The sequence below is a fragment of the Cyprinodon tularosa genome, unplaced genomic scaffold, assembly GCF_016077235.1.
Source record: "Cyprinodon tularosa strain WSP-4 unplaced genomic scaffold, ASM1607723v1 ctg23, whole genome shotgun sequence".
In the NCBI taxonomy this organism is placed as follows: domain Eukaryota; kingdom Metazoa; phylum Chordata; class Actinopteri; order Cyprinodontiformes; family Cyprinodontidae; genus Cyprinodon; species Cyprinodon tularosa.
Genome location: NW_024038861.1, coordinates 2,092,543 through 2,119,981, shown reverse-complemented (window position 1 = coordinate 2,119,981; position 27,439 = coordinate 2,092,543). Strand labels below are relative to the sequence as shown.

Below are 27,439 nucleotides of genomic sequence, written 5' to 3'. Positions count from 1 at the left end.
CTAACCAAAATTCAATAGAACACCATGTTTTGATCTATCCAATGCCACCAGGAGCTCTGTGTCCCCCAGGTCAGGATCGAAGGGGAGATACCCTTGGACGCTATCTAAAATTTCTTCAAGATCATCTCCTGGTGTTATCAATAATACATTCAATTCAATTCTGTTTATTTACCGGTACATAGCACCAATTCACAACATGTCATCTCAAGGCACTTTACAGTCTACATGTCTAAAGCAGTACGAAGAGCAACCCCTTCAACAAAATCATCAACTTGTAAAGGGGGATAAACTAAACTTTTGCCCTCTGTAGCACTTCTTTCAAATTTATGACTGCACTATCTGAAAATTATTTGCTAAAGTGAAAGCTTCTTTAGGGGAAGGAGGACTCTGATAAAGCAGGGCTTGATGTTAACCACCGGGGCAAGTACTTTTTATTGTCGGGAGAGTACAAATTTCATTGCATTTGCCCGCCGGGCAAGTGCAGTGATCGCAAAAAAAATATTTATCACTCAAAATTACTTCAAAATCACCGACATTAGCTGAAAACGACCCAGCCGGCACCATTTTTGTTGTTTTGTACACATTCGCGTGATTTGAAAAAGACGCGTGATTTGAAAAAGCTGCAAGATTTTCCGCCAGATGGCTTGATTTTTGTCAACCTAGCGGTAATTTTGATGTAGTTACCAAAACGACAAACAAGCTAGAAAGCGCTATCATATGGCAGTCTTCTGTACAGTGCTCATACATTAAAAAATGTTCATTAATTTTTTTCTCTCAGACATTGGAGAGGTGCATTTAAATGTTATAGAGCTAAACATGTTAAATTGGGGACCTGTTATGTTATTATTATTGTCTTGTTGCTGCATTTATTTTGCCAGGGAAAACTAATCCTGAGTCAGTTAAAAGTCAGGGAATTCTGAAATTATGTAAGACTGTGGAAACCCTGTATAAAATAACTGTATAATGATTCTCTAGAAAAGTCACATTATATTAATAGTATTATCTTGTATAAACATACTGTGACTCTAAAATAAGTTATTCATTTGTGACATTGACTTCTATCTTGTGATTTATCTTAAGTTTTTAACCTGTCAAGTTTTTTTTTTAGATTTTTAACATTACAATTTGTATTTTTCCCAAGCACACAACAGTTTAATGCAAAGTTTAGTTTGTAAAGAACATGCAGGAAGGATTGAAAAGCATGTTAACATGATAATGTAGGCTTGAGTTAATTATCTGAGGCATGCATATACACACCAGGAACGTGTAAAATTAGAAGAAATACTGAATTACATAAAATGTTTAAAAAAATAAACATGTTTCATTGATATACACTATATTGCCAAAAGTATTTGCTCACCTGCCTTGACTCACATATGAGCTTAAGTGACATCCCGTTCCTAATCCATAGGGTTCAATATGACGTCGGTCCACCCTTTGCAGCTAGAACAGCTTCAACTCTTCTGGGAAGGCTGTCCACAAGGTTTAGGAGTGTGTTTATGGGAATTTTTGACCATTCTTCCAGAAGCGCATTTGTGAGGTCGCACACTGATGTTGGACGAGAAGGCCTGGCTCTCAGTCTCCGCTCTAATTCATCCCAAAGGTGTTCTATCGGGTTGAGGTCAGGACTCTGTGCAGGCCAGTCAAGTTCATCCACACCAGACTCTGTCATCCATGTCTTTATGGACCTTGCTTTGTGCACTGGTGCACAGTCATGTTGGAAGAGGAAGGGGCCAGCTCCAAACTGTTCCCACAAAGTTGGGAGCATGGAATTGTCCAAAATGTCTTGGTATGCTGAAGCATTCAGAGTTCCTTTCCTTGGAACTAAGGGGCCAAGCCCAGCTCCTGAAAAACAACCCCACACCATAATCCCCCCTTCACCAAACTTTACACTTGGCACAATGCAGTCAGACAAGTACCGTTCTCCTGGCAACCGCCAAACCTAGACCCGTCCATCAGATTGCCAGATGGAGAAGCGCGATTCGTCACTCCAGAGAACGCGTCTCCACTGCTCTAGAGTCCAGTGGCGGCGTGCTTTACACCACCGCATCCGACGCTTTGCATTGCACTTGGTGATGTATGGCTTGGATGCAGCTGCTCGACCATGGAAACCCATTCCATGAAGCTCTCTGCGCACTGTTCTTGAGCTAATCTGAAGGCCACATGAAGTTTGGAGGTCTGTAGTGATTGACTCTGCAGAAAGTTGGCGACCTCTTCGCACTATGCGCTTCAGCATCCGCTGACCCCGCTCCGTCAGTTTACGTGGCCTACCACTTCGTGGCTGAGTTGCTGTCGTTCCCAAACACTTCCATTTTCTTATAATACAGCTGACAGTTGACTGTGGAATATTTAGGAGCGAGGAAATTTCACGACTGGATTTGTTGCACAGGTGGCATCCTATCACAGTTCCACGCTGGAATTCACTGAGCTCCTGAGAGCGACCCATTCTTTCACAAATGTTTGTAAAAACAGTCTGCATGCCTAGGTGCTTGAATTTATACACCTGTGGCCATGGAAGTGATTGGAACACCTGATTCCAATAATTTGGATGGGTGAGCAAATACTTTTGGCAATATAGTGTATATACAAAAAATAATATTAGGACTATATTTATCAAACATTATACTGGGCAAGTAAAAATCGTTTCTGGGCAAATGAAATGTGAAAGTCACTTGCCCTTCGGGCAAGTGGTAAAACCCCTGAATAAAGTAATCCTGAAGGTTATTAAAAAGTGGTCAGAGAGGACAGGGTTGTGAGGAATTACTGTTATTTCTTCACATTCAATGCCATGTTCAGTTCAATTCAGTTTATTTATATAGTGCCAATTCACAACACATGTCATCTCAAGGCACTTTACAATTCACCAGATCATACAGTCAAATTGATTAAGGGTTTACAAAAACATGAGGTTACAAAAATAAGAGGTTTTCTTGCTTTGCAATTTCAATGAGGAAAACTAAGGGTTACATTTTCTAAATAGTTGTAATTACTAACTGCCTTTGGAGTAATCAGTAAGTCAGACTTAACGATTTTTGCTACTCCTCCTCCTCACCCAGAATTTCTGGGTATATGAAAATTTAAATAACTAGAAGGAGTTGCCTCATTTATGCTCACATAATACTCTTGCTGCAGCCAAGTTTCTGTAAGGCAACCTAAATCAATGTCATTATCACAAATTAAGTCATTAACTAGCAGACTTTTTGAAATAAACCACATTTAGTCGTTCAAACAGATGGGGTCCATACAAACTCCTCAATACATTTTTGAGTTGCTGCAATGACATCCCAGCAAATTGGACATCGACAAGAGCAAAACAACCAAGTCACATGAAACATGGCACTCTCAACTTGAATAGATGTCCCTTTTGTAAAAAGAGGGGGAAAACAACAAGACAAGGAAAATGCAGCAATGACTTAATGCATGGTTTGAGATCTGGTGGATACTTTCTACGGAAGTGTAGGTAAAGAAATTCCAAGTCCCCATTTAAATAAAATCAATTGTGCAAGACCATCCTAACTGCTCCTCTACCTCTCAGGGGAAGCGCCAATCATAGGTGCATGTGCATCCGTGCGCAAGCCCCATTGATGTCTTGCACAGCTCTGTTTATGGTTTGTCAGCATCACTCAAATTTTCAAAGTATATAGTGATAGCAGAGGAGCTAGGACAAATGGCTGAAACCAAAGCTCCCTCAAAACATAAACAATAGAAGTGTGGAAACTAGCAGGAAGCAAACATGCACAATAGGACCAGCTAAGCACAATACAAAGGTTTGCATGTAGGATTTCTTGATAGATAAGATGATCACCCCAGAACTTGAGGCCAAACGAAGATTGTCCTCTATACTTTTACATGCACAATTTCTGGAGAATATATCAATGGAAGAAAGTGTCCCTCAGAAGTAAAATTTTTTACAGAAGCATACATACAGTGATAACGTCACAAACACCTAAGCTACTGTAACTCCAAGCTTTACAAAGTCTAATAATATTTTCCGACACCCATTCCACTTAAAAGCTAGCCAATCATTGTTTTTCTGAACTCCTAAATTCTTATCATGTTTAACCCCTGGCTCTGTGTGGTTGGACACTGATCAATTCAGAATTCAATCATCACGCCTAACAAGTCAAGCTGCAGATTTTAAATAGAGCAACAAACCAGCAAAATGTTTATTTTTACTGTTGTCACATGCAACTGTTCTCATCTAATTTTCTTATTCTATATTGGGTGAGTTAAAAAATGTAGTTGTATTTTCTTGTTTTTAGACATTACTTTTTGTATCCAATGCTCAAATTCTTAAGGCGTTAGATTTGTTCTGTCATCTCATCCTTTGGTCTGTCACTTATAAACTCTACTAGATCAACTTTGCTTTTCATCAATGTCCAAATAATCAGCTCTGCTCCAGATCGACGTGGAGTTTGAGCAGTACAAATAGAACAGCAGCCTATTTTAGAAAGCGACTGACATGTCTGGGACGTTTCAGAAATACTCCTTGGCACACAAGGTGGAACCACTCTGATTGACTTTGAATGCTACAATCAGCAGTGACTGCATGGTGGAGCAACACTGCATCACGTATGTGCTGCTTCCTTATCCAGAGGAACCTAGGTGTTATAAAAACAAAAACTTAATATTTTGTGTTCACAAAATACAAGGGTTACTGTTACAACATTCAATGAAGCTCTTGATTAGATTTTGACATTCCTTCTAGCTGTTGCTTGCAATTCAGCCAACAATGGGTGAGTCATCTGAGACATGTTCAATGTGGCTCGTCAAAGCTAAAATCAAATTGGTAACAGGCTGTAAACAGCAATGTTGAAAATAGTTTTTTGAGTTGTGCAAATGTATGGATGGATAATCCATTCTCTGCTATGGACCTCTGTAATTCCTTCAGGCTTTCTTTTGGTCTCTGTGCTGCCTCTCTGATTAATGCCTCCTGTGCCCAACCCTCTGTTAGCGGGTTTGTTGGTGTACCAGGTGGAATGTATATCACTAATTATGTGACTCCTGAAGGTCAGCACTTTTAGGGGCTTCCTAGCAAAAGTAATGGCCAATTTTCTACCTTTTTTTTTCTTTTTCTGTATTTATTTTTCTCATTTCACTTTACTAACTGGGACTTTTTGTGCAGTTCCCTCACATAAAACAGAATAGAAATTAAAAAAAAACAATACAATTACAGGTTGGGATTTAACAACCTTTTAAATCACTCAAAGTAATAATTTTATTTGCTATTAAAAATTATTGTGGAAAATGGTACACATGCAACAACGAAAAATGAAAAAAAAAAATCAAAAAGTGTTACTCTTTTAAATCAACATAAATAGTCACTTTTGAAAGTCCCATGTACCTCAACAGTTGTACAGCACTGATGTTTGAGCATTTCAACATCTTTCTGCCACCACCTTTAGCAGGTCCATCAAGAGCCCTTTTACACAGCACCATTAGGATTCAAAAATAGAAGCAGCATTCCTCTCTATCTTTTAGAAAAGGCCCAAAGCACCCGTAATCCCCCCCTACCCCACCTGTCCACCACAGCACGGGTGTCTGCAGAGGCTCTCCACTCCTCATCCACCCTCTCTCTTGGGTAATTTGTTGTGTAAATACGGCCCCACTTACAGCTGACGGGCCCTCTCAGCTGTGGGGCTGGAAATGCAATTACAGGCAGCAAACACCTCCATTGTTATCACTAGGGGGTGCAACGCTCTTCATAGTTCCCTCTGCATTAAGCGAATGTGGGGGGGTTGGGGGTGTTATTGATCTCTATCAGCTCTGAGGAGGTGATTGCTAATGAAGCTATTTGAAAGCCTTTAGTGATCTGTAAAGTTAGCACGCACATCTCTGTGTGTTTGTATGTGTGTGTGTGGAGGTTTGTTAATGGAAGCTCACACTGACATCACTTTGTGTTTGTTGGAATCACATTTGCCATCCTGTTGAGAATGCCTCTTATTTCTCTCCCTATAGCTGTGCTCTGGTGCCTCTGGTGGACATTGTGATAATTATGCCTACCATCACTACTATCAAAGTATGACATGTATACTCTTGTTTTGGCTATAAAATGGTCTCATTATACAATGGTTTTTCAGACCTATTATAGTTATGAAGCACTGTAAAGCCTTTCAATCTATATTTCACTATATTTTAGCTTTCAGCTTAATAATGAGACAAAAAATGACAAAGAGCGTTCCCCATTTGGCTGAAAATTTCATGTTCCACTGAGCAGCACAATGCTCATCATAGCACAATTTGAGGTAAAACAGATTTTGGCTCTAAAAGATTTTGTTTTTCTCATCGGAAGGAGAATAGAAGCTCCTTTTTTGCTACACCTACCGTATCCAAAAGGTATGACCCACCTAAAGAGAACCAAAAACAATTTCACTCGCACATAAATCTCCATTTTTCCAGCTCTTTGACAACCTCATGCTGGTTTAAATGAAAAAAGAATAAAAAATACGCAAAAAAAGGAAAGCCATTATCCTGCCAAGAGAGAAGTTCAAGCACAGCCTGATGTTATTCTTATACACACATGGCAAAGTGATCGTGCCTCTGTGCTCACTCAGTTATTAAGTAACCTAACTTCACAAAAGCATTATTATCCTCCTCATTCTGAGTCAAGCTGCTCTAATACCTTGCTTGTTTGAGAGTCTTTGAAGCAGAATGGGATTTTTCTTTGTCCCTGTTTGATGTGCGTGCAGCCGCCTGTGGACAAATGATTTGCTTCAATCCATTGTCCCTTTGTTCTCCTCCATTTGGTTTTACCTTTATATTGCATTGTTTTAACAACTGCTTTTGCATATTCATGCAACACTATTTCTTAATACACTGTTCAGCTTTCTTTTTACGGTGATCAAACAGTGAAAGCTGTTTTTTGGAGTTCCTTATATTAAGACTTCACATATTCCATATTTTTTCCATCTTTGGTATCTGTTCCACATTAAGAATTATTTTCTTGTTTGAATCACATGCGGTGACATTGAAAAAAGCATCTTGTTGCACAGAAAACTGTTAATTATACAGCAGAGAGCCATTAAGCAGCAGATAAAGTTTATGGTGCAAAATAATAAACAGAGAGCTGTGAAAACAATGAGTTCTCTACCAGAAGTCTGTGATATATTTACCTTAAGGGTTTCACCAACCCAGCCTACCCTTATATCTCATTATGCTTTACATGAAATAATGAGCAGGACTTTTTTTATTGAGCCTGATGACTTTGAATATGTCTTTATAATTAAAGGGACTAGATATTTCTGTATATAAACTAAATCTGTATTTCTTGAAAATTGCCTTGAGATTGCATTTGTTGTGAATTCTGCTACATAGAGTAATGTAACTTAATCTCATTGAACTGAAGCTGAAGTCATTCACAAATGTAATTGCTCAGATATTACAATTAAACACAAGATTTTCACCTTAAACGGTATAAGGATCATTCGCATTTCAAAAGACAGAGAGGAGAACCTAAACAAATGTATTGTAGATATATGTGTAGGAAAACACACCCAGCCTGTTAAGTAAAACGGCTGTGTTTTGTAATATTATAAATCAGACAAAAAAAAAGGTTTTAGAACTTCTTTCACTTTTAATTTAACAAACATCTTGTAAAATTTTTCTTAAAACAGATAACACTTGAAAAGGGAAATGTGACTAAGGCTATATTGAAACACAATCATTTCTTCTTTAGCATTCTGGCTTTTGTACGAATTTGTCAGAAATTAAGCTTAAGCTTAATTCAATCTGGAAGACTTTCATCAGCTTCACCTGAACCACCGGCAATGTCCCTTGTTCAGCTCAAGCCAATTAATTCAGAGGAGCGCACCGTCAGCCAATCCTCTTGCAAGATCCCCTTTATTTAGCTTCTAGCCCAGCTTCTCTCTCCCGCACTTAAGCGAACTTTCACCCTGCTCCACCTCATCTCCTCCCTCATTCTCAGACTATTCTCAGTCCCACTCACCCTCTGGCTTATTCCACGACTGGGGGAAGACTACTCTAATCCTTTTTTAGGTTACTCATCCAAGCGCTCATTTATTCACTGCATCGAAGATTTCTACCGGGGCCCAAGAGCCAAAGAACTTATTTTGTTTATGTCTTTCTCTTCTTCCGCCTCCTTGAACCCCAGTCCGCCTCGGCAGATGGCCACTCACACTGAGCCTGGTTCTGCTGGAGGTTTCTTCCTGTTAAAAGGGAGTTTTCCTCTCCACTGTCTCTACATGCATGCTCAGTGCGAAAGATTGCAGATAGCCAATAAGTCCTCGCAGTCAGCAAAAATATGATAGTGTTACCTGCATAAATAAATTGAATATTTTGTAATTTCAGCTTTTCTATGTGTGAGTCTCTCAGGGTTGAATTTTAAAATTGGACTTAGAAAAAAAGTATTCTTCTGGTTGTTCTTAATGTTCTCAATATCTCTCAGATTTCAAACTTCTAATTAACCTGATATAACAGATATTAAGTCAAATTCTGTGCCGGGTTTTGTGTTAAAGGAACACACACACTCATATATATATAATGTGAATATGTGTATGTTATCTATCCCTACTATTTTAATTTTATTTCTGTGCTTCTTGAATAAAAACTACAAGTCTTTGGTCGTTATTTTGTGAGGAAACACTTTTAAAAGAGATGTTGGCAGAGTTATTGAACTGTGCAGCCATTCATTGATTTGATATTTAACCCACTGCTGATGCTAAGAACATTGTGACAGATAAAGGTGCAGAAATATCAGAGAAGCACTCTGTAAATGTTCTTGGTGAGTTTGCCCTTTTCATATTAGATACGATTCAGCAGCTCCATTCTCAAGGAGCTTGTCAGCGCAGCTTGTTCAGAGCTAATGCTGCATAAATAAATCTAACTGGTAATTGAAAAAAAGGTGATTTCATATTTCTGTCATTTCTGCCTGTTGAAGCACGGTGATTTATTTGTTCCTTTACAGACCAATTATTTTTGCCTCACCAAATTCTACACAATTGTCCTTATTTTAACATAGTTTCGCTCAATAAATTGGCCACTTGCTCTCATTAAAAAGGTATCATGTATTCAGTTCCAGATTACAGCAAATATCATCTCCAATGCACTCTGCAAATAATGAATCCCTTTTCGATCCTAGTTGAGCAATAAATTCAGGTTCAGTTTTTTTTTTTTTTTTTTATTGATTGAAATCTGCTTTGTCTAAGGAAGCCTAGTCATTTTCATTATAGAACTGAGTTTACAACAGCATTTCCTCCTCAGCATCCATCCAGCAAACAGTTGAGCGGATTGAGTGTTATGCTTGTAACATACTGCGTATGACGGATTGTTGTGGAAAGAAGAACTTCTAACAGAAAAAAAAAATCTTTACTTCATCCTTTACTTCTCTCAGGGTTCTATCTTTATTTTGTCTTTTACTCCCTCATCCTTTCCTTGATTCCTCTTGGATGCTTCTATCTACTTCTTCCTTTGGTTTGGTTTTTATTTAAAATCAAGTTCAAAAATACTTTATTAATCCCAAAGTGAAATTAAATGTTGCAGTAACTCATAAGTTATTTCTTTAAATAAATGTTGTAGGTGTTGATAGCTGTAGGCAGGAAGGATCTTCTGTGGAGGTCTGTCTTCCACCGGAGCTGGAGAAAACTTCTTACTGAAGATACTCTGTTGTTGTTTAAAAATCATCCGAAGAGGATGCTCACTGTTTTCCATAATTTTCTTCACATTATAAAGACTTCTTATTTGTGAAATAATCTTGAGGTTCTAGAGGAGTTCCTAGAACAGAGCTGGCCTTCTTTTCCATCCTTGAAAAGGCCCAGTGGCCTAATGGACAAGGCATCAACCTCCAGAGATGGGGATTGTGGGTTGAAGTCTAATCTGGGTCGTACATGTTTAATCTCAGATTTATCTCAGAATACTGTATTTATAAGTGGAGTTATTAAAGGGGAGTGTTGGCATAGTGGTTGAAGTAGTGTGCTTGTTCTCAGAGGTTTCAAATACCTGGTTCAATCCCAGAGCCTGCTCTCTGATTGCTCCCCAGGCGCCACAGTGGCAGCCCACTGCTCCCCAAGGGGATGGGTTAGGATGCAGAAGTGAATTTCTCCATTGTGATATAAATGATGTTCTCTTTTTTTTTTTTTTTTCTGGGTTGTGTTCTGGCTCTCTTCAGTCTTTTCTACCTTGTGACGGTTCTTTTTGTTCTTTATCCCTCTCTTCTCTGTGCCCTTGCTTATCTCCTTGCTTCCTTGTGTCCTATGTCTCCTTCTTTATTCCTTCCCTGCATATATTTATAGCCTTTCCTCCCTTGTTTTTGTATGTGTTCTTTCTTGAGTTGGGAGAATGGGGCCTACTGGTCAGAGTAGAAAGCTTCTACCTTAAGAAGGAAACAAGTTCCTTGGTTTCTAGTCACTGTGTTGCTAAGGGATCCTAGACCCATAATAGTCTGTGGGTGCTAAATAATGGCAGTTTGCCGTTCCCTAATGGGGTGGGGGGGATATCAATGTAATGTACCAATTTCAATAAAATGCTTTAGCGTCCTATTTCTTCTTTCATATCTGTATACATATCTACCAAACATTAATAACCTTTCGTAGGTAGTACTTATAAATAAACCTTAATGAATTATCAAAATTGTAGTAAGAACAAGCCGTATATTTTTACATTAAAGATGCATATAAACAAAGGAAAGCATGTTTAGCGGGGTAAATCCACAGTATATACAAACTTGTACAGGGTATTAAAAAAATCTGAGGGAAAATGCAGGGAGTAATTGAGTTTTTAGTAAGGTCAAATATCCTGAAACCAATAGTAAAGCATTAAGCTTCAGTAGGGGCATTAATAACGGCCTTCAAGTTCATTTGAGTAGTTCTGAAATGTAACCAATAGATGGCAGATTTTACCATATAGTAAAAACGTATTACAGTTTTTGACCACATGAGGTCATCAATGAGCTTTTCTGTTCACAAGACTATGAGCTTTATAATGAAAACAGTGTTCATATTTGTCTAGTTACAAACGTTTCCATCATTAGACTGAACATGAAACCACTTTATTAGAGGCTGTACTTAAAGGCAGTTATAAAAATACAAAATGTTTTGATTACTTAAGTGACGTGGATACAGTTTGTCAATTTAAAAGTGTTTTTTTTTTTTTATCTAATAGTGAGGAGTCAAAGATATTCCCTTTCAGCCCCTTTGAAAAAAAACAAACATTTAAATTAATTGGCTCGTCTATAGTAGGTCAACCAACACTGTGCTGCATTATGATAAGTTTATGTGTTATACTGTATTTTCCCGTGCATAATTTCCTTAAAAAAGGCTGTAAAAGTGATCATGCTAAGTCTGCTTCTTTCCTTTTTTCTCTCCCCCCACTCCAGATAACCAGGTTCTGCAGTTTGGGAAGCTGGTGAGCACATCCAATACCTATGAACCAACAGCACCAGGAAAGCCCAGGAAGTCTGTGACTGTGACCACAGACCAGCCTCTGCTTTGGAGCATGGGCATTTGTATGAGTGGAAAGTGAGAGATTCTTACAAACTGTTCAGGCAGTCTATATACAAAAACTAGTGCTAGAAGTGGGATAAGATCTATTTAAGGAATACAGATTTATGACTGGTCAGAATTTAGACAATCAGCATAAGAACATAAAATTGTAACCCACTGCATGTGCCTTTATTCCCCAACATCTGCTGTTAGGGGATAAATATTTTAACTCCAGCTAAAGTGCCTATTTTTTTCTATATCTAGACTTTTCATATCTGTACTGTTACAATTAATGGTGAAATAAATAAAGCTGCATTAACAATACAGAAGAACCAAAGAACCAGTTTGTGAAAAAAGCCTGTTTTCAATTGTTTTATTTACACAACAAAATATAAATGTTGAGCACAGAAGGTAAAAATGTCTGTTTAGTTCGGCATCACACCAGTCCAATAACACTTCGTACAGGGTCTGTCCAGAGTTTTCTTGATCAGGATTCAACCGCCACTAGAAGAAAAAGATGGAAAAGAATGTTAGCAAATAATAAAGCTTACAGCTTTACTCTGTCATGCATCCATGTTGCCCCTTTATTAAAACTACATTTCAACAAGAATAAAATCTGTATTTTCTTTAGGTTTGGAAACTATTTTAAAAATAAAGAAACCCATTGATTAGAAGGACAAAAACTACATTACCACTGCATTTATACATCAACAGCCCACATTATTATAATAAAACAAGGCTGGAGATCAGTGTGGTGCTTCTGTTACCATTTGTTTGGATTTATAACAACTATGAACACATGCAAATAGATTTTTACATTTTGCAACAAAAAAAAAGATCATTTGCAATAGATTTGTGAACTGTGTGGAAATATATTTTTATGACAACTAAATAAAATTAGTATTGCTGAGGTTCAAGCATCAGTTGCAATGTTAAGCAAATGAATTATGTTTAAGAGTACTCAACATAAGGCAATAGTTTGTGATTAGAACATATTTGGAAAGGAAAGCTTGGATTTAAAATAGTGAAACATGTTTATAATTCATATAATACACATTTTGCCTTGCCAGTTCATTGGTTATCTAAATGGAAATTAAGCTTTTTTGCTTGTTTTACCTACAGATTTTACATTTTTCCACCAACTGAAAGAAAAGATATCCAGCAGTGTTTTTACTTACACAATGATATTGTTGATGGGGATATGGATGAGCTTGACAAAGAAACCAATAAAGCCCATTATGGCAAACCCAATCGCTGTTGCCATGGCGATCTTCTGAAATTCTGAAGGAAAAAAAAAGGGAAAAAATTAAAAAGGAAACGAGCAATAGTATTGAACTTTAGTGCCGTTTATATTCAGAGCAAGTAAACACAACAACTTAAAGCAAAAAGAAGAACAAACGGAGGGTAATCCTACCTTTTCGGTCAGGTTTTGTGCACCTTTTCACAAGCCTTATGGAATCTTTGACGAACTGCCGACTGGGCTCCACGAATTGCATGACCTGATCCATGTTTGGGCTGCGGACAGAAATCAGACAAATCACAAGCAGCATTAGCAAATGCTAGAGCGCTGACGTAGACCTCAATACCTCAATATTGTATTGCTTTATACTCTTCACATTTCTTCATTCAATAGTCAAAAACATACCACTATAGTGACGAATGTGATATTTTAAATTAGGATATATGAATGCGTATTACGAACCTATAATAAAAACCAACCCCCTACTATCATAAGACAAGCTAACGTCGTCGTAGCATTCCGTTTAAAGTTAGAAATACGCGATCGAAATACGTCTAAGGGCTAGAGCTCTTGAGTATTTTACGATTTTAATAAAAGAAAAAGATTAGGATTGATAGAATAACCGACATCTTACCTGTTTCCGTCCTGTTCTTTCTCAGAAGACAGAGAAGTGATGGCCACGTAGCTTTAAAGCAGCTAGAAGGAAAAAATTGAGCTGACGTAGACTTGAACAGCGCATGCGTGTGAGGTGTAATTTGTTATTTAGTTTGCACAAATGTTTGTCTACATCGCCCCCTAAAGGCTAGGAGGTTTCCTCCAGCATAAATGGGAAGGGGAATTTTCTCAATTAAAAACAGCGTTGAATAAATTTCTTAGGCCTTTAAGTACAGGTGATTTACGATTAATGATGCTTTAATTTATTTCTAGTTCACAAACTTAATCTAACTGTAAAAATATGTGTTTCTTTACAGGTATATTCTTTTCACCCTAACACACAAATTAAATTCTTATTGACATAATACATGAAAAGTATTCACCAAAAAAATACAGCGTATTACTATGAAAGCACAAAGATGAAAAAGACCTAATATGCTGTATGCATATTATTTATTACTTATTTATTTTGACCTGTACTAACTTCTTTTTTCTCCTCCATCTACCTTCAATGTTAGAATTTCTGATTAAACTCTAGAAGTTCTCTAAATCCAGTCTTCTTATTTTGGTTTTCTTTATGCAAATTATTTTCTCTAAAATGCCCCCCAGCTGAAATTTTTTACTGTTAAGCCTGAAACACTGAGTTTTAGGCACTTTTTTTTCAATTTCTAAGTCATTTTTAGTTAGATTTTTTTATATCAACTTGTGCATATATGTATGTATAGATTCCGCCATCCAGCCATCCATTTTCCAACACGCTTATCCCTGCTGGGGTGGTGAGGGGTGCTGGTGCTTATCTCCAGCTGTTTTTTTGAGAAGTCAATTAACCTAACAGTCATGTTTTTGGACTGTGGAAGGAAGCTGGAGTACCTGGAGAGAACCCATGCATGCTCAGGGAGAACATGCAAACTCCATGCAAAAAAGCCCCAGGCCAGGAACCAAACCCGGAACCTTCTTACTGCAAGGCAGCAGTGCTACCGATTGCGACACTGTGCTGCCCCTTATGCATTCATTGCAAGAATCTGATGGGAAATTGCATTTTGTTAACTTTTTTAAGGAGTTCCTTCTACCAGACTTTGTAGATGTTAATGGTTGTAGGTTGGAAGAATCTGTCTTACAGCAGGTCTGGAGAAGCCTCGACTAAAGACTGTTGTTCAACAGTCGGATGAAGAGGATGCTCAGGGTTTTCCATATTTTTTTTTTTATGGTGTAAAGAAATTTTTTTTTTAAATCATTCCCAGAGGTTCTAGCAAAGTTCCAAGAACATTTAGCATTTGTGCTTATTATAGAAGTGCATATTAGAAGGCTATTTTACAATTTATTTCAATTCATTTGTGTAAATAATTCTATAGAAGTATTTTACTGATACTCTGCCTCAAAAAGAAATGTATCTCTTAAAACACATTTTAAAAAATGCCACAATATTCTTTTATTATTTAAAAATACCCTTTTTTCAGAATCCTTTGCCACTACTTTATAAAAAAAAATACATTTATATATTCTTAATTGCTTTGTCAAATATGCTGTATGTACATATACCAGCACTGTTGAAAAAGGGTCATGTTTCAAATACTGTGACCACATTCCTTGTTACTCATAGAACTCTGCTTCTAATGCCCCCTCATGTGATTTAGATTAAGATTAGAGTTTTTTTGTTCTGGTATTTTACTTTAAAGACCCATGTGAGTCAGCAGCAGGATTCCAGGGTTTCATTTCATTATTGTTACACTAGAAAATAACCAACAATAAGGACACAGATTTAAGCCATCAATCTGGGTGGTATTAAGTCTATAAAGAGCCTCAGATCTCTAAATGCTTTTGTGAAGCTGTGTTATTGTCATTCATGCAATTCAATGCAGAACAGTCAGTATAAGCAAAAAGAATATGCAAATAAATATTGCAGAAAAAAACATGCACAACTCTGCAATTTGCTGCTTTAAAAAGTTTATTATTTACAAGATGCCCTGCTGTTTTATAGCATGTTTCACATCACTCTGAAAGATCACATGTAGGTATGTTTGATCTTTATTGTGTTGCAACCCATCACCTCAGTCTAGCCATTTCACAGATTTTATTTTTCCTTCATATACTGTATATTAGAGAAAAAAGGCATTTGAAGAGTGTTTGCAGAGTGTATGACTCTAACGATGCAATAAGCAGTTACAAAAAACACACAGGGATCTGACTTTTGTTGATCAATAAATGTAGAAAGAGTTTTTAGGAAAAGGAAAGATAAAACAAAAGCAAGATTTTTAAAATGTTCTCTTTTCACTCAGGGTAACAACTTATCCAGAGCTGTTCTTTGTCTTCCAAGTGTTGAGATCCCTTAGAATTAAGACTACTGTTGTAAACATCTGTTGCTTCACTAGTGTAACAATATATTATAAGTAACCTTTTACATTGCAGTCGTTTTCCTCTAATCGCCATACTAAAGTATGAAATCTCCTTTGAAAGCTAATATTTCCAAACATGTAGCACCGTAGGCGGCACAATATAGGAGTCGGATAATGAACTTGTAAAATTCAAAGCAATAAAATGTACAAACTGGTTAGCTTAATCTCATTAAAAGAACCCTTTTTGAACAAGATAGACGATATATAAATACTTTCTACATCAATTTATCTGTAATTCCTAAAAGCTTTTCCATTCAAATAAACATAATACAGTAGACTATATGCTGTTAAATTTCAACATATGATTTTTTTCTATATAAAATAAAGTAGAATTTGAAGCTGTCTTCCTTGCTTTTCACTGAAATTCACTCACTAAATCCATCATTTGTACAAAACGGGCCTAATATTGGATAAAAGTGCATAACAGTGCTTTAAAAAAAAAACAAGAAACACACAGCTTTTAGTTAATTTGCTGCTTTTCACTCCCAGGTGATGTCGAGCATGTTGCAGCTCATCTCCCACAGCCTCTGGGCCAAGTCGTCATCAGCAGCAGCCCTTGAGCAACGCGCAGGTGCACAGTCACTGAATTCAAACAGTGGCAGAAAGTAATTAGTAGATATTTCTCTGTTCTCTCTGATAATTTTAAAATAAAAAACAGAAAAATTTAACGTCTTGTTGCATGAATGTAGATGTTTAAGAGTTACTGTACTTGTTGGCTGAAACCTACCTGAAATAGGTTCCACTCAGGCTCTCCAGGCCTGGTTCCACAGCGCAAAAGATAGTGGTTTGAGCTCCCTCCACTGTTGTCTTGGTAAAGATCCTAAAGATCTTCACTGCTATTTGTATGCATTGGTGCTGGTGCCGCCACAGGTCGGACTGGACCACACCAGGGTGCAGAGAAAAAACACTGACACCAGTTCCTGCAGTGGGAAAAAAGAGGTGGCTACACATTCAGAGTTTCAAAAGTCTTCATACCCTTTGAACTTCTGTCCATCTTTTCACATTAATTTAAATAATTTATAGTAATGGTATCCTAGAAAAACACAAAGTATTGTGCACAGAAATGGAAGGAACAGGGTATATGTTTCCAACAAAAACTGAAAAGTGTGTTTTCTGATGTCAAAACTTAATGTTTTGCCCACTTTGGATGGGGGAACAGCACCTGTTCACATTAATTTAAAGCCGTGATTTGAGTTTCAATACGGGCTTCTAAAGAAAAAACACAAACATTTGAAAGCCGGAATTTTAAAAAGGAGTTTAAAATATAAATTTTATATTTTAACTAACAGAAAAAGGATGCATACATCACAACGTAGAAGCTCATTTCAGATCCCCGTTTGTTCATTTAAAGCTTGTAAATTCCAGCTCACCTTGTAGCCGCTTGGCAAGAGAGCGTGCAAACAGGACATTAGCCAGTTTGCTTTGCCCATAAGCCTTCATAGCATCATAACTCCTTTCACTGTTAATGTCATCGAGTCGTAGCCCAGTCCAAGTGTGGGCCACCGAGGCCACAATGACGATGCGTGCAGGAGCTGAACGTTTGATGAGGTCAAGCAGCAAGAAGGTCAAGAGAACGTGACCTTAGGTGGGGTCAGAAAATAAAATAATTAGGCAGGCAGTAATTGTTCTAGAGGTTAATTTTCAAAACAATGCTATGATCTTCCTTGTTGTATATGAGTGATCCAGACTACCTAAAGGTCTCAGACAAATACAGCAAGTATTTCTGATTGCTGTCGAACTTTAATCCTTTCTGTTTTTTAAGCCACAGAGTTTAAATATTTATCAGAAAGGCTCTTTAATGTTGATCTTCATTTAGGGGTTATTCCGCCTTAAGTACCGTCTCTGTCTCTCTGCATGTGTCTGAGCGTCCATATGTGTGTGGGCAACTGTGCCTGTTCACACTGACAGCTTGTGACAAAAATAATGCACAAACAATAAACATCATCTGGGACAAAGAAACAGACCAAAAACTGACAGCATAAAAAATACGAATATTTTCAGGCTGATTTCTTTGATATTTGTGCTGCTATCAAGATGGACATCCTCCTCTTTTTATTCTTTCTAACTATTCTTGAGTACAGAAATAAATTCACTTAAGTGCAATACTAACCAATCAGTTTTTCTGTAGATTTTTTGGATTTTAACAAAATTCAGGAAAAAAAGAAATATAGATAGAGCACCAAACGTTAGTATTACTCACCCAGATGATTGACTCCCAACTGCATTTCAAAGCCATCGACTGTCTTAGAATAAGGGCACATCATAATGCCTGCATTGTTTATCAGGATATTCACTTGCTGCTCTTCTGGAAAACATTAGACATGTTTATGTTAATCTAATGGAAAGCAGATATTTACCATCTGACTTTAAAATTAACCAAATGTTTCCTTTTTTAGGCCCGTTTAGATTATCAAAATTGTTCTGATAAAATTAGATTTAGTACTTGAAGAAAATAGCAAATGTTAATTTAATATACAGTGGGAAGTTGAAAAGCCTTAGAACACTAACTGTGATGCACATGGATGACAGCATCATGTTGTTTAGCTGTTGGAGGGTCTGATTCATTTACTCCTTTTCTAATAGAAGGAATGGACACAAACTCAGCAAACTAGTATGAGCACCTAAGTCATGATCGCAGTCATCAAGTTTAAAAGCATTTCTTTCAGATATAAAGAAATTCATGCAAACAGACACCAAAGAATCAAAACCACCCTGCCTCATTGAAACCTTTACTAAATACGTAGAAATAATTGAGATAATGATAGAAGACCTAAATTGGGAAGGTTTTATTATGATTTATTGTCAGAATGAGGTAAAAAAATTTCTAAACAACTGTGCTTACTCCTAAAATCTGTTCTTCTCCCGAATCTCTTTCTTGCTCTAAAATAACTGATGGATTTCCAATACAGTGATTGTTTTTATTTATTGTAAAACAGGTCTGTGTTAATCTATCTTCCACATCTGCCAGGAGTTAAACTGAAGCTAAAGTGAAGGGGAGACATCCATGCATCCACTGCATGTTATCAGCCTAACAGCGAATGGAAATTTAGTACTTAGTGAACATCGATCACAAAGGAAACATATACTAGTAGGAACACAAATGGACCACTGATGTAAACCAGAGCAAATAATAATAATGATAATTGAACTCACCTTGGAGAAATTTATCCCTGCATTTAACCCATCCCATGGGGGAATCAGTGGGCTGCCATTGTGCAGTGCCCAGGGAGCAGTGTGGGGTTAAGGGTATTGCTCAGGGACCCAGAGTGGCAGTCTGTGGGAGTGGGTCTCGAACTCATAACCTCAGGATTCCAAGATCTATGCCCTAACCACTAGGCTGCCACACCCTACAAAATAGTGGCAAAATACAACCACTTAACCATCTGTGAAAATTCGTTAACTAACCTTACCTACCCTTACCAGATAATCCTTTCCACCAAAGATCTTCTCTAAAAACCTGTTTGCTGAAGCAATCCATTTATAGGCTTCATGTGTTTTTGTATTTAATGTCACCTGCCTACCTTTGTTTATGAGCTGAGCGAACGCTCTGATGGACTTTTTATCAGACAGATCCAGTTTCCTGATAATGATGTTCTCATTTCCTGTGTCCTCCAAAATGTCGGTACGTGCATCCTCCGCCCTCTCCACGTCTCTGCATGCCATAATGATGCGTGCACCTTTAAAACAAGGTCCAGGAAAATGGATAAAAGATGTAGATCTGTTCTATTAGTGACAGACCAACTTCATCTCAGCTGTTCCGCTGAGGCATAACTGCAGCAGTAAATTAACCCAGAGGGCATGCCTCCCTCATAATTTTACTGCCTCTTACTTTTACTCTTCAAATAACACGTAAAAATAATTATATCAGCTACATTACATACTTTCAAATTTAAATCAGTATCATCTTTTCTGAAGATTTTATACTGATTTAATTAAAAAAGGAGTAAAAGCAGAGAAAGCTAAAGAGTAATGAAGTCCTTAAAAGTCTTTGTGCACATTTGATCACTCCTAATGATTTCCAAGCCCTCATTCAAAAGCCAATTTAGCTAACTGCTCCACAGTGCATGAACACAGAACTATCTCAGCTATGTCGCTTTGCTTCTCACACAAATTATGAGGTATTCTTCTTAATGAGCTCCGGAAAGGGCTTTTGAGGACAGCATTCTCATTTTTTCTCTCTCCCACACACTAGTTTGGCTGCATCACCATAAAACTAGCCAGGTATAGGAAGACGAGAAGCCCCCACACTGCATTACAAAAGTCCTCAAACAATAAAAACCACCACATATTTTATATAGCTGCTCAACGCTGCAATTAAGAAAGTAGGGAGCCATTAATCACTTGGAATGTAGCATCTGTGTCCCATTAATGTGTCTTTGTTCACGTCAGGCTGCTCCCACGTGGGAATGCTCAGTTGTTCTCCTTTTTTTGAGTTAATTCAATCAATCATATCATCCAAAAGTGTTAAGCTCATTAATCACTCTATATTTAAATTAATCAATTCGCAATCCCAGCTCTTATTTGAGTTAATCGAGAATATAGAGCACTTTGTCAACATGTCGTATTAGCACAATGACTGAAACCAAGATGAGTTAAAGTGTCGTGATTTGGTCAGATTTCCCTCGGTGCCTTGGGATGCATCCGCCCCAAGGTAGCGCTGCCTGTTATGAATCTGTGCAAACCTAATCATCTTGTCATCCTGTCATTACATAATCCCATTTACTGATAGATGAAGCCATCATCTGATACTGAATTCTCCAAAAGCAAGAAGAAAAAGGAGGAGGTCATTATTCTGTCATCTCTTCTTTCCACTCTTGTTTTTCGCCCACAGACCTCTGCATTCATTCGATTTTTCACACAGCAAAAATAATAATATATTTTTTTTCCAGGTCTACATTATGACATAAAAAGAAAATAATTCTCACTTGCCCTTTCATTTACAGAATGAAGTTGTTCTCTCGAATGCATGGTGGTAATTTTCAAAAAGCAGCAGGGGCATGCTTCATGCTGAGCCCTGAGGCGAACAAACAGACTTAATCATCTATGCACAACCAGTTTTCATATTACACTGGGTCTGCATATGTGTGTGTGTGGGTGTGCATGGCTGCACCCTTCAAACTCTCTCTTTTGTTGGCTAAGGAGGGTATCAGACCCTCACAATGCTCCCTCTGTCCCACTGACGCCTCATCTGACTTGCATCGCTGCCATCTGTCTTTTAACATCATTACTTCCATCCAGGAATGTCATCATTTTATTTTGTTTTATTTTTATTTTGTTTAAGGTATGCTGGGTTCACAAACCCTCTGAATATCTCCACCATTATATATTTAATTAAGTTGGACTAAGACAGATTAGGTGTGATTAACATTTAAGATTAGCACCAATCATCAAGCAGCGAAAGTGCTTAAATCCTCACAGCAGTGTGGAATGTTGAATGGAAAATACAATGTGAAAGTTAAAAACAATGAAAAGAGTGAGACAGAGAACCAAAACTGGACTGTACCTCTTTTTGCAAGATCTCTGGCTGTTTCCTTGCCGATGCCAGTGTTGGCTCCAGTGATGATCACTGTTTTCCCATCTAATCTCTCCTCAGAAGACCAGTGGTTACAGCATGCGCTCCTGGTTTAAAGTCAATTCAGGAAAAACACTTTAAACGTATCCAGATTCTACTCTTAGTGAGTTCTTGTCTAATTAAGTATGTAAGCAGACAAATTAAACACAAACAATTACAGTTTAAATGTCTGTACTGGTATGCCACTCTCTACTTTTTTTTGTAAACACTGGATTCTTGTAAAACTAATTTTTACCTAGGCACATGCACTAAATGAAATCATTTAGATTTTTGGTCCAAGCAGTTAGTCAGATAACAATCCTAAGAGCATTTCTGGAGGCAGTTTAATCTTCTTACAATTTCCAGTGATCATTAGATCCAGCCTATTAATATTTTCAATGGTTAAAATAGTTTCACTCCTACCTGCAGTTCATTATTCCTCCAAAGCAGTGGATTTTCACCTTAGAGGCGATGGTGTAACTTCAGTAATAACCGAAAAGGCGTCCCCTTTAGTCTCCACAACACAGTTCAGCACTGGCTTTCAGGTTGTCATCTCTACAAAGCCTGCTGCATGCATTTCGCATTCCCCGGCTGGGCCAATCAGAAGCAAGCTGACGCATGATTGATTCACAAGTTACAGCCTGAGAACAGACTGCTTTCCTGTTGGCTCCTGCTTGCCTGCCTCATACACTCTCAATAGGGACCAAGAGTTAAGGCAAACCTCATCTTGTTTTCACCTGATTAATTGGTCACAATTCAGCCCTTTATGAAGTAAAATTAGAGGTAAACTGCAGCTAATTTGATAGTATAATATTTAATCTAATAAATCATATTATACAGTATAGTTTAGTTTGATCCAGATTCTTTTAGCCAAAAGAGCTGGATACAAACCCTAAAGATTCACTTCACTTGCAACATAACACAAAAATAACTCAATAAATCAATTTCAAAGGAACTCAAATTAAAGTGATATGTTAAAACACTGTAAAGCAATTAATTAAGAGATTAAAAGCTTCCTAAGATTAAAGAGAATAATAAAAATATGATTAGATTTCCTTAACATTTCCCCCTAAAGCTTTGAAACCTAATTCAGCAAATAATTTATCACTTGGAAAAAAGAAACATTAATTGTATGTTTTTGACATATTAATTAAATGTTAATTACGGGTGACATAATGAATAGTAAGCTAAGCTTAATAATTGTTAATTGGTTTAAAAGGTTTGGCCTATAACGAAGTCAGATGTAATGCATTACATTAGCAAAGACTTGCGACCTGACTCTAAAGGTAATACCAATAAGTGATTTGATTCGGATTTAAGCATATTTACTTAAAATGACTCTATGCTCTCATTAAAGTAAGACATTTATTTTTGTAAGAAATCTTTAAAAAAATAAAAAACAGATAAATACTAATCCACACAATTAGTTTTTCAGAGATGGCTTCTTATGAGTTGTTAATGACTTGAAATGTAAAGAATGTGACTAGGACTTGTTATTCTTGATGAATGGCTTGAAACTGACTTGTGACTTACCAAGAATTAGCCTGATCCCATCTTTGTAAATGAATAAACTTTAGATGCTAAACTGAATACAGTGATGTGCTCATCAGTTAGGGTCACTATTTCTGATCATTTTAAACTGACCAAAGCTATTTTTTAAAAGAGGAACGAGAATACAGCAAATCATGACAACATTTAAACTGTCTCTGGGGATGACCAAAATATTGACTTTTTTAGGGTAACACTCATTTCCTACCAAAGACAACATATTTTATTTTTCTCAAGGTGTAGAGTATGTTGAGTATGTGATGAGTGGCTTTCCAACCACAGGTCGATGAGACACAGTCAAGATCTTTTTATAAACCCATATATTTGTAATTTAGGACTATGCATCTCCTCTTGCTTTGAACTTTACCACATTGCCTTTACTTTAGAGTAAATAAGAGAATTACCTGAAGAGTCAAGCTCTAACTGCAGGTGTTATGAAGCTTAAGCGAAAATTCAACCCTGAAGGTTTAATCAGCCTCATTAAAGCTTCAGCCAATCAACGATGGGCCGCACCTTCTACAAAGCCAATCATTCTCAAGACGTTCTTCATAGGATGAAGGTCCAGCTTCCCCATTCAGTGCATCAGCTGAATTTTTCACTCCTAGACTATTCTTAGACTTTCATCCTCCAGCTTACAGTACTCCACCACCAATGGATGGGCCTCAGAGGGAAAATTACTCCTTATCATCTTCCAAAGTTATTCATCCACACTCATGTCGACTTACAGCGTCATGTCTTCTGCCGGGGTCTGAGCGCCAAATAATGTATTTCATTCATGTCAGTAAATCTTTCTAATTGCTTCTTTTCTCTGTGTGAGTCTCTCCAGGTTGAAATCATGTTACATGTTTCTTTTTCTGCAGCCTTATTTCTATTTTGTTTGTTTTTGGATGCAAGATGGCATATGAAGAGGCTGCAGCTTTAAACTCCTCTTTGCAAGCCAACAGGTGTTTGGGCAAAATTGTAAGATTTTGACTAATTTGCATTAAATATAATCAAGAAATCTGAATATAAAGGAATATTTGATGGGTTAAAAGTGTTCACAGTGTTTTAATAGATCTCTCTAAATAACATTTTTATTGATAAATATATGAATGAGAATTTCAGTTTTTTGGTATTTTGTCATTAAGAAATATATTGTATGCTATCAATCACAGCAGGCAAAGGGAAACTATCCATTAAAATGTTGAAAGTTGAAGTAGGACGAAAGTAAAGTAAAGTCTGCAAAACATGCCAAAAACACAAGTGCACAAGAGGGGTAGCTTAATAATCCTCCCATTTTAATGGTGGTCGGTATAATTCATAATGTTTAATGGAACCTTAACATTTTGTGCATAAAATGAAAAGGGGATCTTTAGAGTGAGAACATTGCTGCACAGCATGAAGGCACGCTATTTATCTCCAGCGGATGCCCAGCAGGCGGCAGCTCACAGCCCACAGCTTCAAAGCTGTGCCATCATCCTCACCTGCCCTGCAGGGGTCTGCTCTGGAACAGTTCCTGGAACAAAAAAAGAAAAGATGAAGTAGATAAACAAACAAAGGTGAATTAATAACCTTGTTTGCCACAGTTTTTTGGTTTGTTTTCTAGGGACTTTTTAATTGTTTATCTTTTTTTTATGTCTCTCTATATATTTCTGCTGTGCTCCTGTTTATCTCACAAACAGTCATATAGGCCTATTACAATATTTAAAAACAAACAAAAAATAAATAAATAACACTGACCTCTTAAGTATTGGCTATGCTTTTTGTAAAAAAATAATTATTTCAAATTTCTAGAAAAAACAACTTCCTGGTGACAATTTGGATTTTTAATTGCAAGTTTATAGCTGCCTGTCTCACTTGTAGAATCCACCGGTGAGCATTTCATTCTCTGGAGTAATGATGCAGTAGATGGTGGTGGAGGCTCCCTCTGCTGGTGTCATTATCAAGAAACTGAAAATCTTAGCTATGTCCACAAGAGGGCGCCAAATGTGCCTTGTAATCTCAGTGTTTACAATTCCAGGGTCCACAGAAAAGGCCATCACACCAAGTGCTGGAGAGGGAAAATTGAGAATAACATAGAGATTCTTCCAAAATTCTACCATTATTATAAATATAAACCCTTTATAGCAGGAAATGGAAGTTTAATCCTTATTAAACGTATGAAGAACCTCTTGAGTTCTGCTTATCCAGCTTTTTGTGTTACTGTAAAGCAGTCTTTTCATAAAAATGCCTGTTTGCTCAGTTTCTTGCTTAAAGCGATTGTGGTTGAGGCATGAGACTATCACGCTGGCAGCAGAAGCAGACTTTTAATTCCTCCATGCAGAAGGACGGACACTCAGTCTAAGACGGACTGTCAGTCTCTATGCCCCTGAGTGTTTTTCTTCCACACATCCATATCCACACACAAACACACATAATACCCTCAGTCCTTTTGGCCAGCTCTCTGGTAAACAGCACATTAGCCAGCTTGCTCTGAGCATAGGCCCTGACAGGGTGATAATCTTTATCCCCATTCAGGTCATCAAACTGGATCTTGCCCATGGCATGAACTGTGGAGGACACGTTGATGACCCGAGATGGGACCGAGTGCTTCAGCAAGTCCAGCAGCAGGAAGGTCAAGAAGAAATGACCTAAGGAGGAACAAATGGAGAAAAAATGGAGTGAGAGATTAAGTTTTTTTGCACAACAGAGCCTAAGAATAAAAAGAAAAGAGCCCTACTTCATACTTTTGCTGCATAACTAAAGTAAAAATTTCATTCAATTTGTATTCCCTACCCAAGTGATTGACACCAAACTGCATCTCATATCCATCCACTGTCTTTGCATAAGGACAGATAGCCACACCTGCATTGTTTATAAGGTAGTTTAGTGTCTTCTCAGCTGAAAAACAGAATAGGTTTTTTTTTTACAATTCTTTTTCATATATATATATATATAAAACTTTAATCTGTTTCACCCACTGTTGTAGATAGTCTCAGCAAACAGGCAAATGGATTTTGTGTCAGCCAGATCTAGCTGCCTGACAACCACCTTGGCTCCATTCACCTCCCGCATGATGTCAGACGCAGCCTGCTCTCCTTTCGCCGTGTCTCGGCAAGCCAAAACCACTCGGGCACCTGCAGAAGATAGATTAAGTCTTCTGAACAGTGAAATTCTTTTTGCCTGTACACGTAATATCTCTCTGGTTCTTCTCACCTCTGGCAGCCAGGTCCTTAGCTGTTTCTTTGCCTATTCCAGTGTTTGCCCCTGTTACTATGGCTGTCTTCCCCTCCAGACGCACATCTGATGACCATTTGGGATTGAAAAGAGACCTGAGGAATCAAATATCACATTTAAGGTCTCTATATATATCATCTGATTCCCTATAAACAAGATTTCACAAAAAAAAAAATCTAATAAAAAAGTCAGAAAGGAATATATATAAGGAATATTTATATGTATGTATATATATGGATATGGATAGAAAAAAAAGGTTATAATAGATAGACCAGTTTGATTTTTATGGATTCAGCCACCTAGAAGGTTCAAGGAAAGTAAATATTATTTTCCATCTAAAACATGTGTTCAGTAGTCTTGCTGCAAATACTTATACTATTAAAAAAAGACTGCTATTAGAAGTTACAGAAGTTTCTTACCTGATAGTTTGCATCGTTTTGCGGCTTTCGGGAAGAAGACAGGCAAACGTTCTTCTAAAATGAAAATGGCACTATCATTTGTAGAGGTTTGTTCCAGGGCTCAGGTTCAGCGATCTGGTAGAAAGAGTGAACAAGAATTAGGGAAAAATATGTTTCCCTTCAGAAGGTTTACAGCCTTAATGGGACGTTACTATTTAATACAAATATCTTTCTGTTTGAATGCAGTCAGTGTAACTAATGGATTAAGATGGAATCTGTAATTGGGACTCTGATGAGCAGCCACATGACAAGCGATACTGTGCAGCAACTCAAGGAAATAAACTGAAAGAGATCTTTTAATTTAATTCCTGCATGCTACATCTAATCAATTACTGAGGCAGCTAACTAACTATCAGATGGCTGACTTTTCTTCTAAAGTTTGAGAAAAGTTTTTACTGAGCAGAATTCAGTTACTTCCTTTACATTTTATCTGAAACAGCTATTGATACTTAAAGCTTAACACTTAAATTGAAGTAGTTAGAGACTATATAAACCTTTGCTGTCATCTGAAAGGGAGTCAATGAAATTTAAAACCTGTTTTCACAGGTGGGACCACTGTAATTTCAGCATTTTATTAGTGCAGGCTTTTTGGTGCTTTCCACAGCTCTAAATCTATCACCTGTATTGAATATTCTAGGTAGGCTCTTATCCCGTTTGCTCATTGGGCTGACACCAACAGCTCAGGGTAAGATTACGAGAGTTGAAACCAGAAGAGCAGCAAAGACAGGGATTCCCCTTCTGTGTGCAGTCCTCAATACCGTTAAAATGTTAAAAAGAAAATATTCTGTAGTTAAGTCAGAGTCCAAAGAGGAGCTGTAAGAGCGTCACTTAAACCTTCTCACATTTTGTCCCAAACTTCACTGTATCTTATTAGAATTTTATAACATAGATAAAGTAGAGCATAATTCACAAGTGAAGAAAAATAATTAATGTGCCATTAAAATGTTTTAAAGGTAATTGAGGCA

The 27,439-nt window shown here is 37.3% G+C and overlaps 4 protein-coding genes across 6 annotated transcripts in view; 1 reads left to right on the top strand and 3 right to left on the bottom strand.

Moving 5' to 3' along the window:
- tpk1 (thiamin pyrophosphokinase 1) overlaps positions 1 to 11,764 on the top strand; it is a 108,675-nt gene extending 96,911 nt beyond the window's left edge. For both annotated transcript variants that reach the window (XM_038286761.1, XM_038286760.1), the window contains one exon: positions 11,330 to 11,764. In XM_038286761.1, the coding sequence (XP_038142689.1) occupies positions 11,330 to 11,475 (146 nt within the window). In that variant the 3' untranslated portion in view covers positions 11,476 to 11,764. The remainder of the gene's footprint in view (positions 1 to 11,329) is intronic.
- A 28-nt stretch (positions 11,765 to 11,792) lies between these two features.
- Positions 11,793 to 13,462, bottom strand: sec61g (SEC61 translocon subunit gamma). The gene is made up of 4 exons (XM_038286762.1): positions 13,310 to 13,462; positions 12,850 to 12,950; positions 12,614 to 12,716; positions 11,793 to 11,939 (listed from the first exon to the last, which is right to left on the bottom strand). Exons 2-4 carry the CDS (start codon positions 12,941 to 12,943, stop codon positions 11,930 to 11,932), a joined length of 207 nt encoding a protein of 68 aa, XP_038142690.1. The 5' UTR covers positions 12,944 to 12,950; positions 13,310 to 13,462; the 3' UTR covers positions 11,793 to 11,929.
- A 1,794-nt stretch (positions 13,463 to 15,256) lies between these two features.
- Positions 15,257 to 21,868, bottom strand: zgc:112332 (uncharacterized protein LOC553712 homolog). 2 transcript variants are annotated; one of them, XM_038286759.1, is made up of 7 exons: positions 21,697 to 21,868; positions 21,226 to 21,341; positions 19,244 to 19,399; positions 17,923 to 18,027; positions 17,093 to 17,254; positions 16,450 to 16,642; positions 15,257 to 16,304 (listed from the first exon to the last, which is right to left on the bottom strand). In XM_038286759.1, the coding sequence occupies exons 1-7, from the start codon at positions 21,705 to 21,707 to the stop codon at positions 16,202 to 16,204; spliced, it is 846 nt and encodes a 281-aa protein (XP_038142687.1). In that variant the 5' UTR covers positions 21,708 to 21,868; the 3' UTR covers positions 15,257 to 16,201. The 2 variants fall into 2 exon arrangements, with proteins under 2 accessions (XP_038142687.1, XP_038142686.1); XM_038286758.1 differs by having other exon boundaries at positions 17,093 to 17,302; positions 21,697 to 21,861.
- A 2,209-nt stretch (positions 21,869 to 24,077) lies between these two features.
- si:dkey-73n8.3 (uncharacterized protein LOC100150965 homolog) lies at positions 24,078 to 26,602 on the bottom strand. Its single transcript, XM_038286756.1, has 7 exons — positions 26,436 to 26,602; positions 25,996 to 26,111; positions 25,761 to 25,916; positions 25,576 to 25,680; positions 25,221 to 25,430; positions 24,658 to 24,850; positions 24,078 to 24,316 (listed from the first exon to the last, which is right to left on the bottom strand). Exons 1-7 carry the CDS (start codon positions 26,447 to 26,449, stop codon positions 24,214 to 24,216), a joined length of 897 nt encoding a protein of 298 aa, XP_038142684.1. The 5' UTR covers positions 26,450 to 26,602; the 3' UTR covers positions 24,078 to 24,213.
- Between the last annotated feature and the right edge of the window lie 837 nt (positions 26,603 to 27,439).